This window comes from Capra hircus, chromosome 3, assembly GCF_001704415.2.
Source record: "Capra hircus breed San Clemente chromosome 3, ASM170441v1, whole genome shotgun sequence".
Taxonomy (NCBI): domain Eukaryota; kingdom Metazoa; phylum Chordata; class Mammalia; order Artiodactyla; family Bovidae; genus Capra; species Capra hircus.
Window position 1 is genome coordinate 102,632,760 of NC_030810.1, and position 20,847 is coordinate 102,653,606.

At 41.8% G+C, this 20,847-nt stretch overlaps 1 protein-coding gene and 1 long non-coding RNA gene across 2 annotated transcripts; both read left to right on the plus strand.

Moving 5' to 3' along the window:
* Window positions 4,410-6,697, plus strand: LOC108635659. Its single transcript, XR_001917914.1, has 2 exons — window positions 4,410-4,481; window positions 6,069-6,697. It is a non-coding gene; the product is annotated as an uncharacterized LOC108635659 (long non-coding RNA).
* LOC102184770 lies at window positions 16,285-17,510 on the plus strand. The gene is made up of 2 exons (XM_013977337.2): window positions 16,285-16,462; window positions 16,863-17,510. Exon 2 carries the CDS (start codon window positions 16,884-16,886, stop codon window positions 17,121-17,123), a length of 240 nt encoding a protein of 79 aa, XP_013832791.1. The 5' UTR covers window positions 16,285-16,462; window positions 16,863-16,883; the 3' UTR covers window positions 17,124-17,510.

The window sequence follows — 20,847 nt, forward strand, 5'->3', positions numbered from 1 at the left end:
TCTACCCTGACCTCTCCCGCTGGTGGTCTTGAACCCCATGCGCCAGAGAGGCACTCTGATGCAAAAGAGACAAATGCTCCTAACTCTTGTTTTTTCTTATGTCATCAGGGCCCTGAAGTATCATTGACGGACTGAGTTTCAGGTGCTTTTTTGTAAACATAATTTCCTGGGTTCTTGGCCACCTTTGGGGCCCTAACCCAGCCGTTTCATGTTCCTCCATGTTCCTCTTCTCCCGTGTACGCATTCTGCTACTCTTGACCCACCCCACCAAAGCATCCTTCCTCCACACATGCACATACTTGCATGAAAGAAAAAGAGAAGAAAAAATAAATGAAGTAAAAAAAAGAGACAAATTCAACACATTTTGAAAGCCCATGGTTTTTATCCACCCCTTCTTCAATCAGTTTGGTTCCAGGCACGTGCATGCTGCACGCTCAGTCGCTTCAGTCACGTCCAGCTCTTTGTGACCCCATGGGCTGCGGTCTGCCAGGTTCCTCTGTCCATGGAATTCTTCCCAGTTCAAGGATTGAACCTGGGTCTCCTGCATTGCAGGCAGATTCTTTACCATCTGAGCCTGCTTTTATACCTCTCAGCAAATCCTGCTTCTTTCTTCCTCTTTCAGCTTCATTAAATTCTCTACACCTTTTTCCCCAAACATGTGGAAATTTATGTGGCATTTATGCACTTGTCACTCTACTTCTGAAAACCAGTGGCTTTCTACAGAATAATGCACACTCTTCTTAAGTACTGTGTTTAAAGCACGATGGAAAATATTTCCAACTTAATTTCTAAGGTTCACCATTCATACTGCCTCATGGAACATAGGCATATTGAACAACTCACCCTTACCAGATATAACTTAAACTTGTACATCTTGATGCCTATTAATCTGGGACGCAGTAGAGGCTACTATCTTTAGTTCAGCGTCCAGAATGTTTTAGCTCTCAATGAAGAGTAGTTTCTACTGTTACTTTATAAGTGTTTCCACTGTTACTACTGTTGCTACTACTACTATGATTACTATGACTGCTACTGTTACTAGCAGCATTACCTGCTCTTTCCTCTATCTGAAGTACTCTTCAATTTCTTTTCCACCATCTGGACCCTTTTGGAGTTCTGTCCCTCCTTAAAGGCCCACCCAAAATATCATCCTTCTAGGAAGACTCATCTCGTCATCTAAGAGTTTCCTCAAGCAGGTGTGATATTAAACAATCTATCTCTATGCTCCTATTAAGCAAGCTGGGATTATAGGATATGATTTTTATTATATACTACTGTCCTTAAAATTTTACTCAATGAGATGGTCTTCTGATGCCAGATGAAGACTTGGGAAGACTTAATGACTTTATAGCTCTTCCCAAGTAATGTCATTTTTAAATCACACACCTGGTTTCTGTTTGGAAATTAGAATGATCAGTCTGAGAAAGTCAAAATACCAAACTTGATTTAGTGGCTTCTGTGTGCTGGCAGATCACAGAGGGAAAGGGAGCCTAGTCCTTCTACACGTGTGTCACTCTTGATATTTGTCCTTTCCTCCCAGTTCTCCAAGTGCATTTACTGATCCCTGAATGAAGATTAGGGGAAAGGGATACAGCCTCACATAGGGGTTCAATTTTCTTCCAAGTTTGAATGCAACTAGATAGAAGAATCTAATTTTCTCCATTTTTACAAATTTGAAATATTTATTATTAGATATCTCATATTTTTGCTGCATCAAACATGGTTCTATGTTTAAATTCCATTTTCTGATTCTTGTACAATGTTTGTGCTTTATAATATATAGCACCAGTCAATAAATAGTATGACAGCTTCAGTCAAAAAATATCTGTTCATGCCTAAACATAGAACCATAAATAATTTTAATCACTGTTTATGTATTTACATGCATGTGTCAAAATTTATTACAGATATTAATATAGTCCCAATTTCTCTTATAAATATCAGTTTATATCACTGAATATTCAGATTTTCACATTTGGGTGGTAAGATCCACAGAATAAAACTCCCAAATTGGAATTGTTTAAGCAAAATATATATACATTCTAAATTATTTTACTTATCAATAAATTAATCTGAATGAATTGACCACCAATTTGCCTTTCAGAAATGTCATACTCATGTTCCATTTACAGTGGCTTTTTCCCTCCACATTTACACTTATTTTATAAAATTTTTAAATCTTTGCCTATTTGACATGAAGAAATGTACTTGATAGGAGAAGATAAAAGATGTCTCTTTTCCTAGCTTTTTATTCATTTGTGTGTGCTAAGTCACTTCAGTTGTGTCTGACTCTTTGCAACCCCAGTGGTCTGTAGCCCACCAGGCTTCTCTTTCCATAGGATTCTCCAGGCAAGAAGACTGGAGTGGGTTGCCATTTCCTTCTGCAGGGGATCTTCCCAACCCAGGGATTGAACCTGTATCTCTTACATCTCCTGCACTGGCAGGCGGGTTCTTCCACTAGCGCCACCTGGGAAGCCCTCATTCGTTTACTAGTCATATACAAATCTAACATTTTGTATTGCCTATTTATCTCTTTTCACTATTATTTTCACTGGAATTTTTTCCTTATTAATTTGTAAAATATAGTTGCATACCAACTGTTTTAGTCTTATTCCTGGAATATATATTGTAATTTTCTTCTCAGTTAGTTATAAATTTGCTTAAATGTTGCTCTTTTTCATATAAATAGTTTTATTTAGAAATGGGTAAACATCATAGTTCCTTTTATATCATGGCTTTGGGGACTACCAGGCATAAAAAAAACATCAACTATATTTTTATTTGTTATTTTGACTATGATTTAACTATGTATGTTACAAGAAAAGATTGTTGGGTGAAAAAATAATCCATAAACATACATGACACTGGTTCTAGTGAATAAAAGTAAAATAACCCTCAGTGTGAAGTTCAGGGTGGTTCTAGAAAAATTGAACACTTTCAAGAATTTGTTAATTACTAGATTATAGTTGTACTTAGTCAAAATAAATTGGAAAGGAAATTATTAGAGTTATTCCTGTAACTTTTCAAAGTGAAACATATTGCATTACTTTTGATCTGCCTTTTATTTGCATCTAAAACTCAGTCATGTCTACTCCCAATCCCTTGATAACAGAAGGCTGAGAAAGTCAATCATTTGCTTAATAAAAACATTCTTATCGAATTGAACTCCATCAACATCACACAGTCAAGACAAACAAACCAATCCTCATGAGGTTTCAAACCTGCTTATCACTCAGGTCTACACCAGATTGATTGATGGCTTGGGCACCACATCTTTAGAGGTAGGGACCATACGAATCCTCAGGCCAATTACTTTAAGTATCAGTGCTCTGCTCCTAAGTAAGACTTCTGTGTGAGAGCCAAGGAATTGATACTACAATCATTCCCTTATGAGTAACAATCTGAGCAGGAAGCCAAGAGTCATACTCAGGCAGCATAGGGCCAGACTATTACAGAGTGATGTATCCTATGTCTGCACAGGATACATATGTCTGCATGCTCCAGGTCTTATGCTAATGGACATATGAGAAAACTATTTGGTAACTCTAAAGTCTTATGTAAATGTTGGCTTCATACTTGACAAGAATATCTATTGATTGCCAAAGCATGCATCTAAGAAGGTAATTAAGGAAAATGATGCTGATGATAACTATGATGATAGCTTTTGGTGTGTATGAAATGTGCAAGGCAAAGTTCTATGAGCTTTACATATGTTATCTTCTTTGATTTTCCTAAGAAACTCATGAAGTAGAAGTTATTAAAATCACTATATTGATAAGGAAACAAAGGCAGAGAAGCTAAACAATTTGCCCTAAGTTATTATATCTAAATAGTAAGTGTTGGAGCAAGAATTCATGCTCAGAAAGTCTGGTTCCAGAGACATAAACCTAACTTCTGAGTAATTTTTCCAAGCTCGAGTTGATTTTGAGAGGTAAATCTATTTTGGAATGTGAGCTCCACAAAACATACACCGAATACACACACCACACTTAGAAAACAAGTGCAGACATAGACACACAGGTGTACACAGGTACATTCATTCCCAATGGCACAGTGAAAACCCTGGAGACATCAGCATTTTTCTGTGCAAATGAGAAGGTCTGGAGCTAATGAATTACGGTCATAGGAGGAAAACCAGGAAGGTATGGAGGACCAAGCTCCAAGAAAGAGACTGAAAGGCAGGTACCACTAACGATAATAAGGTGGCAGATGATGGGAGGAATTCAATCCTATTTCTGTTGACCATATTTTTAACTGGGAGCAACTTTTCTGAGCTCCATTGATGAGGGAGGCAGGAAGGAGCTACCAGTCATCACTTGTCACAGGAGCCATGTGGCTGGCAGGAGGCAGTCTCTCATGCCCAGATCATGCCTCACACCTGAGGGAAGGGCCCAAGACCAGGATAAAAGGCCTTAGGGACAGAACACCTCCATCCACTCCTCTCTTGAGGTGTTGACAGACCCTGTGCTGCTTGGACACTGGTAAGTGCCCACGGGAGCCAGAGCAGGGCCTTCCACAGAGGATGTTCAGACCAGAGGGGAGGGCCGGGGGCAGGGCCTTGGGGATGGCAAGAATGAGGGTGGATCCCGAGAGGGAGCAAAAATCTAGAAACCTGATGACAGATGAGTTATGAGGCAGGAGATGGCATTTGTGTGTCTATGCTCTGCGCTCTAAGTTAGTTCTGTATCTTTTTGAGTTTCTCAGGTTTTAGATAAGTCAATACTTTCATAAGGAAGCTATTACCTTGGAGAAGCCAGCTGTGTTTCTGCTCCAAAGCCTCTACTAGGGTCAGAGTGATTTTTCAAACAATGGAGACCAGGGGCAGCATATTTGGGGTTAGATAAAAACAGAGATCCAAGGGCCTCACCCTCACCAAGTGTCACTTACTTGGTCAGGAGTGCTGCCTGGCATCAGTACTAGAAGCTCCTGAGTTGAGTAATGATTAACAAGTTGAAATTCACCTGCTAAGATGTAAAAAATGGAAGGGGTTGTGTGTTGTAAAGAGTGCATAACCAAGCCTAGTTTCACTAGACCGGAAAACCTAGTTTCACATCGAACTTGATTAGGTTTGGAGCTCACTTCTCTCTAAAATGATTTAGTAACTCCATTTTATATATGTATATATAGAGACATACATATATGCTTGCATATATAGGCATGTGTATATATATATATATACACACACACACATGTATATATATATATACACACGTGTGTGTGTGTATATATATATATATATAAATATATATATAAAAGCATGCATGCTATGTGTGCTAAGTTGCTTTAGTCAGGTCTGACTCTTTCGACCCTATAGACTTGAGCCTACCAGGCTCTTCTGTCCATGGGATTTTCCAGGCAAGAACACTGGAGTGATTTATCATTTCTTCTTCCAGGGAATCTTCCCTGCCCAGGGATCAAACCTGCTCCTCTTAATGTCTACTGAATCAGTTGGGGGTTCTTTACCACTAGAGCCACCTGGGAAGCCAAGCATATACATAGATAAATACAGATATAGATAGATGATATATAAACAGAATTGCAAAGGGCCAACATATGGACAGATTAACCCAAATACATAAGCATAATTATGAAATTATATATGATATATGATCTGATAATAACATGTGTCTCTGGAAAGCTATCTGGGAAGTTCCTCCAGAAGGGAATCTTTAGTTCTTCCTTAGCAGAGAGTACTGCTGCTCTAAACTGTCTCCTAGACTGGACATTATCAGAATTCTAAGTGGTGTAGAGTGAGCTTGAGTCAGACTTTGTGAAGGTCAATTTTGCCTTCTCCAAAGAAAGGACCTTGACTTTGGGCAAGTTTGTCAATTTAGTTAGTTGACTTCTATGTCTTGCTTTGTTGAAAGAAGACAACCTATGTCTGTCTTATGAAAAGCTCCCAAATTTCAAATGATAGTGAAAAGCACTTGAAAAACTATATTTTAGAGATAATTTCTCCACGAGTTACTTGACCAGGCTTTTAGAATGTGGGGGAAAGGCAAGATGGTGGAAGTCCATAAAGGAGGTCTCTGTGTGCTGGTCTGACCTGCCATCTGTCTCTCCCTCAGCTCCTGAACACATCCACCAAGATGTCCTGCCAGCAGAACCAGCAGCAGTGCCAGCCTCCTCCCAAGTGTGCCCCCAAGTGCCCCACTCCTAAATGCCCCCCAAAGTGCCCCCCAGTCTCCTCTTGCTGTGGTGTCAGCTCCGGGGGCTGCTGTGGCTCCAGCTCCGGGGGCTGCTGCAGCTCCGGGTCTGGGGGCTGCTGCCTGAGCCACCACAGGCGCCGCAGGTCCCACCACTGCAGACCCCAGAGGTCTGACTGCTGCAGCAAGCCCTCAGGGGGCTCCGGGTGCTGCGGAGGGGGGAGTGGTCAGTCCTCTGGAGGCAGCTGCTGCTGAAGTGGACGCTGAGCCAAGAAGAGCCAACCTGGGGACAACAAATGGACAAACACTTCCTCCTCCTCCTCCTGGGATTGCCTGAGAGGTCCCAGGTGAGGTCTGAACTCTGGGCTGGAGTGACTCTCTGTCCTGGGATCCGGAAACCTGAATCTGCTCCCAAGAGTCTGTCTTCTGACCTTTGACACCAGTTGGGCTGTCTGCCCTGGAATCCCCAAACCACAGACTCTAACTCACTCCCCAGCTAATCTCCTTGCATCTGCAGCCTCAAATGAAAAAATAAAACAGAAATCTGCTCACCATTTTGTTCTGGACTCTTCTTTGCCTGCTTGTGCCCCGATATTCTTTTCATTGTCATCCATTCTCTTGCTGTTTGATACTTTGGAAATCAAATATGTGCTGGATGATATGTTTGAGAATGGGAAGTGGGGCAAGAAAAATGGCCCTGCCTCTTACTTGTGTGTGCCTGCTCAGTTGCTTCATTTGCATCTGACTCTTTGTGAGCCTATGGACTCTAGCCCACCAGGCTCCTCTGTCCTTGGGATTCTCCAGACAAGAATACTGGAGTGGGTTGCTGGTGCCCTCCTCCAAGGGATCTTCCTGACCGAGAGATCGAACCAGCATCTCCTACATTTCAGGCAGATTCTTTATGGCTGAGACACCAGAGAAGCCTGCCTCTTACTTTGGCACCATTTCTCAGATGAATTCCAGGCAGCTCTGCTTAAGCACAATGTCCTTATATCTCTCATGAGGATGAAACTTTGGACTGCAGGTTTTCTTCTGGGTCCAATGGTCCCTGGAGCAAGACAGACTTGACACATATGTATTCTATCCCTCCACTGGTCTCTTCCTCCTACCCTTTGTGATACTACCCCAACTCACCCCAACTTTCTCCTTTAACCAAAACATCTGTTTAGAAAGTTAAATATGAACTTTCTGCAAATAAACCAGGAATCTTAGCTAATTCTAACTAAGAACATGCATATAGCATGCAGCAAAGATCACAAAATTTAAAATGCCTATAAGAGGAATTGGGGACTTTTTCAAAAGCACTCAAGTCTCCCTTTTCTCTCCTTGAGGCCCAAGTCCAATTTTTCAGGTCAAATATTTCAACTCTAAATTTTGTAAGGAAATCTTGCATTTTCATTAAATTTTTTTACAATTACAAATTTCACATGAGATTTAATAATTTTTAACTTTTAGTTTATTATGTCTCGATAGTCTTATTATCAGCAGGATAAATAGCCAATACCTTGAATTTGTATTTTAATTCGTTAAAAGACAACAAGTGTCTGGTAGAGTAGACAGTAGGAACATATCACAAGAATAATATGATTCACGCCTCTCAATTGCTGTAATTAACATGACCTCTAGATGTCCCTATGTCTTTAGTCTGTCACTTAAGATTCAAAGTCCAGGGAGGACTCATTCAATACACTAATCCTCAGCATGTGCTTCCTCCTTGGATAGTCCAGGAAACTTAGAAGAGGGATGCATCCCCATTGGTTTCCGTAATGAGAGAAGTCAAACATTACACATATTGGTGGGACCCCTCCAATAAAGCCAGCTGCTGCTGCTGCTGCTGCTAAGTTGCTTCAGTCATGTCCAACTCTGTGTGACCCCATAGACGGCAGCCCACCAGGCTCCCCCGTCCCTGGGATTCTCCAGGCAAGAACATTGTAGTGGGTTGCCATTTCCTTCTCCAATGCATGAAAGTGAAAAGTGAAAGTGAAGTCGCTCAGTCGTATCCAACTCTTAGCTAGCATACTAATAAGCACAGAGCTTATCAGTGACCAAAGGGACATGTGATTATCATGTTATCTAAACTGGAATTCTTTAACAAAAGGATCCTATTTCTCTGAGAGGTGTAATATTCCAGTTAAGACCAGGTGCACTCTAGGGTCATAGATTTTTTGTTGTTGTTGTGACTGAGATTTAGTAGATTTCCTTGCTTCCCAGATGGCTCAGCAGGTAAAGAATCCACCTGCAATGCAGGAGACATGGGGGTAACACAGAAGACACAAGTTCAATCCCTGGGTTGGGAAGATCCCCTGCAGAAGGAAATGGCAACGCACTCCAGTATTCTTGCCTGAAAAATCCCATAGACAGAGGAGCCTGGCATGCTACAGTCCAATGGGTTGCAAAGAGTTGGACACAATTGAGTGGCTAAGCATGCACTCACACACTTGAGTAAAAGTTTCTGCATTTGTTGTATGTCTCTAGGACAGTTTACATAGACTTTAAATACTTTTTTAAAGTAATTTTCAACAATTACAGATATTTTTCTGGGGGAGAAGGTCCATGGAGCTCTTCATGCTATCACTCTGGAAGCCTTCCTGTAAGGTCTTTTGTTTAATCTGATTTAGGTTTCCTTTGAGGTTTAAAAAGACTGTGTCTCAAGATTTTAATTATTTATATATTTCTTTAATAATTAATTCTTTAAAAGTTATTTTATGAGGAGTTTAAACAGTCTATCCTCTAAGCACTGTTTTAATTCTTTTTCTCTAAATCTCAGGAGCTTTTCTTTTCTTTCTTGGGTGGTGAGAGGAGACAAAAAGAGACTGACCCCTCTGGTGAAGGAAAGCTTACACTAAGCTCATTTTATGCTGATAATTTCTTCTACTAAAATTGAAACCAAGCATTTAGACCCTTTCAGTTCATTTCAGTTCAATTCAGTTGCTCAGTCCTGTCTGACTCTTTGAGACCCCATGAATTACAGCACACCAGGTCTCTCTGTCCATCACCAACTCCTGGAGTTCACTCAAACTCATGTCCATCGAGTCAATGATGCCATCCAGCCATCTCATCCTCTGTCATCCCCTTCTCCTCCTGCCCCATATCCCTCCCAGCATCAGAGTCTTTTTCAAAGAGTCAACTCTTTGCATGAGGTGGCCAAAGTACTGGAGTTTCAGCTTTACCATCAGTCCTTCGAAAGAACACCCAGGACTGATCTCCTTTAGAGTGGACTGGTTGGATCTCCTTGTAGTCCAAGAGACTCTCAAGAGTCTTCTCCAATGCCACAGTTCAAAAGCATCAATTCTTCAATGCTCAGCCTTCTTCACAGTCCAACTCTCACATCCATACATGACCACAGGAAAAACCATAGCCTTGACTAGACGGACCTTTGTTGGCACAGTAATGTCTCTGCTTTTGAATATGCTATCTAGTTTGGTCATAACTTTCCTTCCAAGGAGTAAGTGTCTTTTAATTTCATGGCTGCAATCACCATCTGCAGTGATTTTGGAGCCCAGAAAAATAAAGCTAGCCACTGTTTCCACTGTTTCCCCATCTATCTGCCATGAAATGATGGGACTGGATGCTGTGATCTTAGTTTTCTGAATGTTGAGCTTTAAGCCAACTTTTTCACTCTCCTCTTTCACTTTCATCAAGAGGCTCTTTAGTTCTTATTCACTTTATGCCATATGGATGGTGTCATCTGCATATCTGAGGTTATTGATATTTCTTCTGGCAATCTTGATTCCAGCTTGTGCTTCCTCCAGCCCAGCATTAGTCTGCATATAAGTTAAACAAGCAGGGTGACAATATACAGCCTTGACATACTCCTTTTCCTATTTGGAACCAGTCTGTTGTTCCATGTCCAGTTCTAACTATTGCTTCCTGACCTGCATACAGGTTTCTCAAGAGGCAGGTCAGGTGGTCTGGTATTCCCATCTCTCTCAGAATTTTCCACAGTTTCTTGTGATCCACGCAGTCAAAAGCTTTGGCATAGTCAATAAAGCAGAAATAGATGTTTTTCTGGAACTCTCTTGCTTTTTCCATGATCCAGCAGATGTTGGCAATTTGATCTCTGGTTCCTCTGCCTTTTCTAAAACCAGCTTGAACATCTGGAAGTTCATGGTTCACATATTGCTGAAGCCTGGCTTGGAGAATTTTGAGCATTACTTTACTAGCATGTGAGATGAGTGCAATTGTGCGGTAGTTTGAGCATTCCTTGTCATTGCCTTTCTTTGGGATTGGAATGAAAACTGACGTTTTCCAGTCCTGTGGCCACTACTGAGTTTTCCAGATTTGCTGGCATATTGAGTGAAGCACTTTTGCATCATCATATTCCAGGATTTGAAATAGCTCAACTGGAATTCCATCACCTTAAACCCTATGGTCTCCTTTAACTAGCTAATCTTCATAACATTATAGCCTTGTGTACAAGTGAGCATAATTGGTGATTTGGCTATGGTCCTACTTGGAGGAAAACTCTAGGACCAGAAAATCTCAGCCTTTCTTTCTGGTAAAAAAGAACATGGATGGGCTCTGAAATAAGAAGTAACTCTGAGAGTCATAGGATAGATGTCCTGAACACTCCCTCTAAACTATATTTGCTGACAGATTCTAAGCAAAAATATCACAGTATTCAGGAAATGTAGTTGAGGTGTCCATGGTGTGATGTAGACAACCCCACCTCACTGTGTCTGGTCTTGCCATGGCTGAGTTCATATTCACCTGAAATTAATCAACTTAGGACATAATATTTGAAAAGCATTCTGGGTAAATGTTTTTTTGTTTTTCTTTTGACAAAAGTTTGTGATAGGAATTTTTTGAAACTAGTTATTCAACTAGTATGGCAATTAACCATTGCACACCCTGAAAGGAGATAGAAGATGTATGAGACATAGCTCTGAGAAATGGAGTATTTCCTGCCATATCAGTAGACAAGGATTTCACATTCATCAGCCATACCAGTCCTGCAAATGTGAATTCCTGAGCCCTAAGAGCATTCAGGAAGGAGAAGAATACCTGTGCAAACCAGCAGCCATTAGACTGTAGCTACTCCCTGCTATGAGCACTGAGGACCTCAGGATGTGGAAAACACAGGATGCTGGCCCCAGATAGCTGAGATGCATATGAAAGAAATGGTTTCAGTGAGCCCAGACTCTTGCATATTCCCATACATAGAAAAGTGCTAATTCCTTAACTTAGGATATCTGGTTTTCTTTAATTCACAAAATACTCCTGATGTTCAGACTATCTGTCTTTTGTTGCAAACTTCTAGGCAACCTGACTCCTCCTCCCATCTCCTTGGAATAGTTCTCTCGGGGTTACTTGAGATGCTATCTCTTGAGCTTGAAGTCTGAAAAATTCCCATCAAATAAAACAGAACTCTCAACTTTTAGGTTGTGACTGTATTTTAAGTCAACAGCCCATGCTTGAAATGTTTACACTCTCACGTGAAAGCAATTATGTGTGATAAGTTGTATGCATGGCAAGCAATAACTGTTCTGAAGATTTTCTTGATCAGGTATTGTCAGGGAGCCCATTAAAGAAAAGGTACTCTCAGAAAAGGATTCATAACAAAAGAAAAAGGCAGAAAGAAAGATAGGAAGGAATAAAGGAAAGTAGAGAGGGAGGGAGGGAGGGAGGCAGAGAGGGAGAAAGAAAGAAAAAGAAAGGACAGGAAAGAAAGAAAAAGGGGAGAGAGTGAAGAAGGGAAGAAGGGAGGTAGGGAGAAAGGAAATGTCTATTGCTCAGAGAAAGAGTCACAGATAGGGTTAAAGAGTGAGAAGGGAATGGGTAATTCTCAGCAACAGGTTGTCCTGACCCCAGACAAGGCTGGATGCCAATAGGGGAACCACATTACTCCAAATACCATCACTCTAACATGGTACATTTCTATTCTCAACTCATAACCAGAATTCACCTGCCTCTCTCTGTTTGTCCATCTCTCACTTACTATCTTGTGTTGGATACCAATGTGTCTATATTATCTTTAGTGTGAAAACTTTGAAGAATAAGATGGGACTCATATTCTGTTTGAATATATCTGTTTGTTCTACTCATATATCCAGAATATAGTAGGTGCTGATACCAAGCAAGGCCCTGAGGGGCTCCTGGGCACAAAGCCTTTCTGTGTCCCCCATTTCTTTGATTACAGGAAATGGCCTTCCTTTAGCCTCCATGACCTTTCCTGAGTTCCAACGTGCAGATTCAAGCAATTGTTGATCAGGGAAGGGAAGGATGAGAGACAAGGAGAAGCAAACAGTCAAGAGAAACAGTGGTGCAGCCCTGAGGCAAGGTCCTGACTCCCCATCAAGGTGTACACAAAACAATATCCTCGAGCTGTTTTGCAGATACTGATACCCCCCAGGTGGGAGAAATTAATGAAGATTAATGATGGTGTGCTGTCCACAAGTGTGAAGACCCCAGACCAGTTGGAACCTGAAGGTTGATGATGCTGACTCCCACTTACCACTCCCCCACCAAAAAATCAGAAGAATATTGACAAAATGTTCACTCCCTCTCTGAACCATTACCATAAAACTCACTATACTCTCCAAGTGGAGACACACAGTTATAAGGGCATTAGCCCACTGTGGCCCCCTTTGCCTGCCAAAACTAAAGAAAAGCCAAAATTAACAAAATTCTGTTCTACTTCATCCCAGACTTGTCTCTGAGATTTAATTTTGTGTTGGGGTACAGAGGCCAGATGTGATGGATGTGAGAGGTGGACTGTGAAGAAAGCTGAATGCTGAAGAATTGATGCTTTTGAACTGTGGTGTTGGAGAAGACTCTTGAGAGTCCCTTGGACTGCAAGGAGATCCAACCAGTCCATCCTAAAGGAGATCAGTCCTGGGTGTTCTTTGGAAGGAATGATGCTAAAGCTGAAACTCCAGTACTTTAGCCACCTGATGCAAAGAGCTGACTCATTTGAAAAGACTCTGATGCTGGGAGGGATTAGGGGAAGAAGGAGAAGGGGACGACAAAGGATGAGTTGGCTGGATGGCATCGCCGACTCGATGGACGTGAGTTTGAGTGTACTCCGGGAGTTGGTGATGGACATGGAGGCCTGGTGTGCTGTAATTCATGGGGTCACAAAGCGTAGGACACGACTGAGTGACTGAACTGAACTGAACGGAGGCCAGATTTGGCTTCAGGTCTTAATAAATATCAAATGCATAAATACAATCCGAACCAGGAAAAGAGAAGGAGAACATTAACTTTCTGGGGTCCTGACCTGGAACTGACTGGAATTATAAGTCTAGTTGGAGGATGAGACAGCTCTGTTGGCCTCAAGCAAGCTCCCTTTAGGGGATGAGCAAAGCTAGATGCTAATCTCCTCCTTTGAAAAGGACAATTCTGGTGGTGTCAATCCCCAGTACTGAAAGGTTGTTGCTGAAACACGAAAAGACACTGGGATTCTTGGCCTCCAGAGGAGAAGAATTCAATCTCGGGCCAGAGACGAGGCTTGATTGCTCAGAGCTTTGTATAATAAAGTTTTATTAAAGTATAAAGGAGATAGAGAAAACGTCTGACATAGGCCTCAGAAGGGGGCAGAAAGAGTACCCCCTTGCTAGTATTAGCAATGGAATTATATACTCTCTAATTAGTTATTACAGTGAATCAGAAGAATGTCTGGAGGCTGTAAAGACCTCACTAGACCTACTGCCATAATTTACATTTTAAGATTACAGGATTAGCCAGAAGGTTTTTCCCAGAGACTGTCCTCAACCAGGATACATTATTGTTATATAATCCTAAGGAATGTAGAGGGACAAAAAAGTTTGTCCTTTCTTCCTCCTTGAGAATTCCAGACCCCTCTCTCCTTGGGGGCCCCTAGACTTCTTATCAACCTGCCTAGGAAATGACTCTCTCAGTACCATCCTACATGTTATGAAATTTCATTGTGCTGAAAAAAGATGGGACCTAGAGACTCTTATGAACAGTTATTATGAGGAGTGGCTCAGGGAGCTGGGGAGGTATCAAGGAAGCCTAGCTCATCCAGGGCAGAGCCCCAGAAAGACTCTTTAACCCTTACATAAGAGGCAGTAGGGGTTGGGCAGATTCTAGTTGACCTCAAGTAAACTCATTTGTGAGCGTAGGTTTACGTGATGGGTTCTGAGTGGGGATAAGGAACAACTGGTAAACTGAGGCAGAGTTCCTTTGCCCTCCTGCTGATGCTTGGTGTGTCTGCAGCCTTTCTGAGGAGCAGTTCAGGTTTTTTCTGATGCCTGAGGGGAAGGAGAAGAGTAAGAGAAGGAGAAAGAGGAAGAGAGGGAGGAAGTGAGGAAAGAAGGGTCTAATTTCCAAGGCCCCATTAACCAGGTGCTCTCTCATCTCTAGTGAAATTGAAAGTTGCTCAGTCATGTCTGACTCTTTGCAATCCCATGGACTACAGCTCTCCAGGCTCCTCTGTCCATGGGATTCTCCAGGCAAGAGTACTGGAGTGGATTAACATGCCCTCCTCCAGGAGATCTTCCTGACCCAGGGATTGAACCTGCATTTCTTACATCACCTGCATTGGCAGGTGGGTTCTTTACCACTAGTGCCACCTGGGAAGCTCTCTCTCTAGGGTCTTGTTCTAATGGGATGAGATGGGTTTCATATCATTCTCTCTGTCCTACTCACAAGGACCTTTCTCTACTTTCATCCAAGCTACACATCAAGGCTGCCTCCTCCAGGGAGCCTTCCCAGATGAAGCAAGTAAGCCCTGATAATCTTGACCTGTTGAGCTTGGGGCCCCAGCAGCTGCTCCTATTCTTGTTCTGTTTACCACCCTGGTTAGGTACTAATCCCTCACCCCACATCTCAATCCTACCTACTTTTTGTCCTCTATGTGACTGAAGCCTTTGAAGACTGCTCCTTTGATCAGAATATCCCCTGTAATTATTCATCTTTTTCTTTTATTCAACAGTTTCCTGAGTCCCTACTGGGTGTCAAGCATTATAAATGCAGAGTCAGGCAAAACATCACCCCTAAGATCAAGAAACTTCAATGTTCCTTGACTTAACTGTGCATGTCAGCAGTAATTCTGAGATGGACACATCCAGAAGTTAGGGACTGTATTTAGATGAGAGTGTCCCCACTCTAAGAACAGACAACACATTTTCATGAAAGATGAAGAAAAAATTTTCACTCTGGACAACTTTTCCCTAAGTTCTCTTGATGATGACATAAATAGCTCCCTTTTTGCCTTTAAGAGATGACAGGGTGTATTATTGTTTTACTCTTCACACTATTTTTGGTCTGTTCTATAAGATGAGGTCCATCCACAGTGTTCTCTGCACTCTTTATGAAACAGTATTAGGCAAGGATGTGAATGCAAGTAGTTGAGATCTTATCCACAAAACAAACATGAGCAGGATCTTGTTTTTCCTCCTGTCTTTTGTTCTCCCCAAACTCAAAGTCTGTTCTAATGGCACTTAGATTATTTCATTTAACAAATATTTTTGTGTATCCTCTTTATGTCAGGGACACCATCAGGCTCTAAGAATGCAGATATGATAAAGATAAGGTCCCTGTCATCAAGAAACTGTTTAATAGTGGAGTTAGGACAAGAATTTAGGTCATCTTGACCATGAGCAGCTGTAAAGGCTATCAGAGGCATCTATGAAGTTCAGAGGGTGGAGGGCTTGCATGTGGCTGGGAGACCAGGCAAGTCTCCATGGAGGTGATGACATTGAGCTGGATGATGGAAGTCATGGGTGATAGGAGCAGGGTGTACAAGGAGGATCATCCTCATGCTTGGATGGTATTGAACTTGATCCCTCCACATCCAATCCCAGGTAGAACTGTCATGTCCCCATTCTACTCCCCCAGGGATGTCATCTAGACTTGGTCAGTGTACACCTCCACTCAAGCCAATCTGAAAGCGCCAACCTTTGGTCACTCATTCACATGCAAATCCCTTTGACGTACATCCAGTTGTGTGTGTGTAGCTGAGGAATCCAGCCCTGGGAATTGTGAAACATCCGGATAAATAAACCACTCCATGGCTGCCCTCCAATAACAAGTAGCCCGGAGGCTTTAATTGGAGTAGGTATAAAACGCCTCTTCCTTCCCAGCCCCACAGGCCTCCAGACTCTTCCCGGGGTAAGTTGTCCACACATCTTCCTCTTGAGCAAAGCTACGTCTGGGTGGGGAGACGCATGGAGGTCCCTCACTCAGAGGCCACTAAAGGAGCCCCACTTCCTTCTCTGGTTTCTTCCAAGGGAATAGATATACCAGGAAGGAGAGGCTTGGGGCAGGGAGAAGGAAAGGGAAATGGATCCCTTTAAAAGACCCCACATGATCTAACATGGAAGAAAGCCACAGAAGCTGGAAGAGCAGAGAAGGTATATGCAGGCTTAGGAACTTCAGGGTAAAGCAAGACTGAGTAACGAATGGGTAGAGACTTGGACCTCCTTAACCCTTGACCATTGTGGACATTGACCTTGGAAATGTGGACTGCCAGCTCAACTAGGTTGCAGGGTTTTGGGTTTTTTTGTTTTTGTTTTTTTTTTAATTTTTTTGTCTAAGATAAATAAGTGATTTGCTTGATTGTTGCCATAGGGTCCCCTGAGAGTTCTCACCACAATTCACTCCCCTTTCAAATCCATTATTCCCCTCCTGGGGTGGATTTCAGCAGGCTGTAAACGCTAGGCTCCATGTGACAGCTCCAGGTCATGAAACAGAGAAACAGACATCCAGGTCCACTGGGTTCCTGATTTAACCAAATGTCCTCTTTTCTTCCAGCTTCCACAGGCTAGCCAGGCCATGTCACAACAGAATCAGCAAAGTCAGGGGTCTCCGAGTGCTCTCAGATGCCCCCCTCCCCAACGCCTGACTCCTTTCCCAGTTTCCTGCTCTGCTCCTTGCCCTCCGTATGCAGCGCACTGTGGTTCTGATTCCCAAAGGCCCCGGGATCAGAGCTCAGCTGGCTATTGGAGAGCTCTCCGGAAGCCCCGCTGCCTCAGGGGTGGCACAACCCACCGTATCAAGGAGGAGGAGTGTTGAGGAGTGTTAAGGTGACTGGCCCACCCTGGTCTCCTGCACTCATTCTGCGGGAAGCACAGTCTCCTCCCTTGCACTTGGGCTCCTGGCGCCCCTACACTTAGGAGGCGAGCACTCTGCTAAGCTGTACTTCTGCTTCTGTCTCCCACCCAACCCTTCAGCTCAGCACCAACACCGTTGCTCTGGAGCCATGGCTGCTGTAAACACTTGGGGTCTCCGCTCAGACATGCTAACACCTCTGCTGGTGCAGGCGGCCTCCCTTGCTTTTCTCCTAAGAGAGACAGGTGGCTTGAGACTTCTGTCTGAGTTCTCAGCATCCTCACTGCCATTGTCCTTTGTCATCCCCCGATCCTAGCATTGAAGGCTTCAGTGTAATAAACAAGTGTTCAAAACCTACTGTGTACTGGGCTCTGTGTTCACAAATATAAGTAGGAGATTTGTCTCTGCTCTAGAGAAGCTTACAGTCTACTGGAAGAAGCAATGCACACTCCAGATGGAAATAGGTGGACTAATATAATTTTAAGCTGATTGACATACTTATTTTTTTCTTTCTTTATGTCTAAAAGAACTTAAAGGAGAAAAAAATAGTATGAAAAGTCAAGTACAACAAGGACTCATCCTGATGGTGTAAATCTAAGGTGGCTTCCTGGGCCTCGGAAGGAAAAATTCAAACCAGCACACCACTTGTGGGAGAAGAGAACAGGCTTCCTGGGGTAGGAAGCATTTACATAGGTCCCTGGAAATAGCAACACACTTCAGTATTCTTGCCTGGAGAATCCCATGGACAGAGGAGCCTGACAGGCTACAGTCCATGGGGTCACAAAAGTTGGACATAGCTTAGTGACTAAACTACCACCACTTAAAGATAAGCAGACTTTGAGACTTCCCAGGTTCAGTGGTTGGGACTTCGCGTTCAATGAAGGGGGTGTGGGTTTGATCCCTGGGCTTCTTCGGTGGCTGAATGGAATAGAATCTGCCTGCAGTGCAGGAGACACAGGAGATGCAGGTTCAACCCCTGGACCAGAAGCTCCCCTGGAGGAGGAAATGGCAACTGCAACCTACTCTAGTATTCTTGCCAGGATAATCCCATGGACAAAAGAGCCTGGCGGGCTGCAATACATGAGGTCCCACAGAGTGGAACATGACTGAGCATGCACACACAAGGAGGTTTAGGGAGCTAAGATCTCACATGCTTCTTGGCAAAAAGAAAAAAAGAAAAGAAACAAAAGACAGAAGCAATACTGTAACAAATGAAAGACTTTGAAAATAGTCCACATTTAAAAGAAATCTTAAAAAAAAGAAACAGATAAGCAGGCTTTGATGCCGGGGGTGGGATGAGGAGGAAGAATCTTCTAGCGGGAGGATACAGCACAGATGACAGACACAAGGTACATGAGGTGTTTCTTAATGACATGATTTTCAATTTGGCTGGATTGCCACGCCTGGCAATAATGTGGGGCAGTCCGTAACTCCAATTCCTGGTGAAAATTCAAACTGGCTGAATTTGCTGAACTTAAGATATAAAACTCCAGCAAGGAAAAGATTGTACCTAAGCTCAGGGTCTCTCAGTCTGGGACTGGGAGCACTTGAGGGAAAGTATAGAGGACTGAAGGGCCTTGAGGTGCAACTATGTTGCATACCAATAGTAGTTTCATGTGAAAATTTTAGCTGATTCTCATTTTCTGGGGGATGCTGAAAATATTGTTTTAATCAGTTACCCAACTCAGTAGGCTATATTGATTGCCCAGGCTCAGAGCAGAATATCAGCCTATCATTTCCTATACTTAGGATGCTTATTTCCAGAGTATAACCATCTTCCTGATTGCTAGGACCTAATGTTGCCTCTGTTGTGAAATATCTATATCTATAGATGGAGAAGGCAATGGCACCCCACTCCAGTACTCTTGTCTAGAAAATCCCATGGACAGAGGAGCCTGGTGGGCTGCAGTCCATGGGGTCGCTGAGTCGGACACAACTGAGCAACTTCACCTTCACTTTTCACTTTCATGCATTGGAGAAGGAAATGGCAACCCACTCCAGTGTTCTTGCCTGGAGAATCCCAGGGATGGAGGAACCTAGTGGGCTGCCATCTATGGGGTTGCACAGAGTTGGACACGATTGAAACGACTTAGCAGCAGCAGAAGCAGACATATAGATAGCATCACTGACTCAATGAACATGAGTTTGAGCAAACTCTGGGAGATTGTGTAGGACAGGGAAGCCCGGCACACTGCAGTCCATAGGGTCGCAAAGAGTCAGACACAACTTAGCAACTAAGCATCAACAACATAATTACATATAATTATAATTTTAAATGTATGTTTTCTCATAAAACAAGTGATATATACTTTTATGTATGCAAGATATGTCAATGTAGATAAGGAAGATGATTAAGACTGACCAAAAATCTTATCACCTAAAAATAATCACTGCTAATAATTTTCTGGATCTATTTCCATACTTTATAAAAATCACAAAATAAGATTATTTCAGAATATTTTACAACCTTTTTTAATGTATAATATCCTTCTATCTCATAAATACTGATAAACACTATTTTGCTCTATTGGATGAATACACCATAAATAAATTTGTGCCACTAGTTCTTCGATACCTGGCACTTATGTGTTTCCACTCTTTTGCTGTTTAAATAGCAGTAAAATAAATTCTGTTGTTGGTGATTATTATTAGTAATTTTTCTAAGATAAATTTTTAAAATTAGAATTCTACTTTTTAACTTTTTCTTGAGGTATAGTGATTTACAGTGTTGTGTTAGTTTCAAGTCTACAGAAAGTGATTCATTTTCATACATATATATTGTATTCTTTTTTATATTCTCTTCCATTATGGCTCATTACAAGATGTTGAATATAGGTCCCTATGCTATAAGGTAAACCCGTGTTGTTTATTTTATATGTATAGTAGTTTGCATCTGCTAATCCCAAACTTCTAACTTACCCCTTTTCTATCCTCTCTCCTTTTCGGTGACCACAGTTTGTTTTCTATGCCTGTGAGTCTTTTTCTGTTTTGTAAATAGTTCATTCAATGCCAGAAATTATGAAGTTTTTTTTCTTTCAGACCCTCCATGAAAACTGCATCTTGGTATCAATTAAAGTGCTTCAATTTAAGAAAATGATTTGGGGGAATGCTTTGATTTGGGAGCAAGAAGGAGTACTATGGTAAAAAATTACCTTAGCTACAGAAAAAAAATCTGTCTTGTGAAAAGAAACACTTTTTGAGAAACTTGACAAACGTCTACCTACTTTACTGTTATGAAATGATATTCTCAGAAAGAGATTAGGTGCTTTCTCTCTTTGAGGGAAAAAATGTGCTTTATGTTGTATAAAGCAGTGTCTTAGAAAGTTTGATATACCATTGCTTAAACTTTCATATTTAGTTGATAGATTTTAAAATATTTTTTACTTTAGATATTCATTTACATTTGTGTGAGAGATTTCTGGAAATGAAATCTCATTTTTCCCTAGGAAAAAAGAAAAATATTAATGTTTAGTTGCTTGTGTAAAGCTTAATATCTAAGAATATGTTTTTTCTATATTTTATTTCTGCTCTTTATTGAAAACAGACATTCTCCAAACAAACAAACAAACAAAAAAGACTTTTTAAAAGTTTTAACAGAAACACATTTCCTTTGACAAGAGTAATCCTTAATATTTTGGCCTATTCGTATTTCCTATTCAGCACTTGGATTCCCTGTGCTAATTGTTTA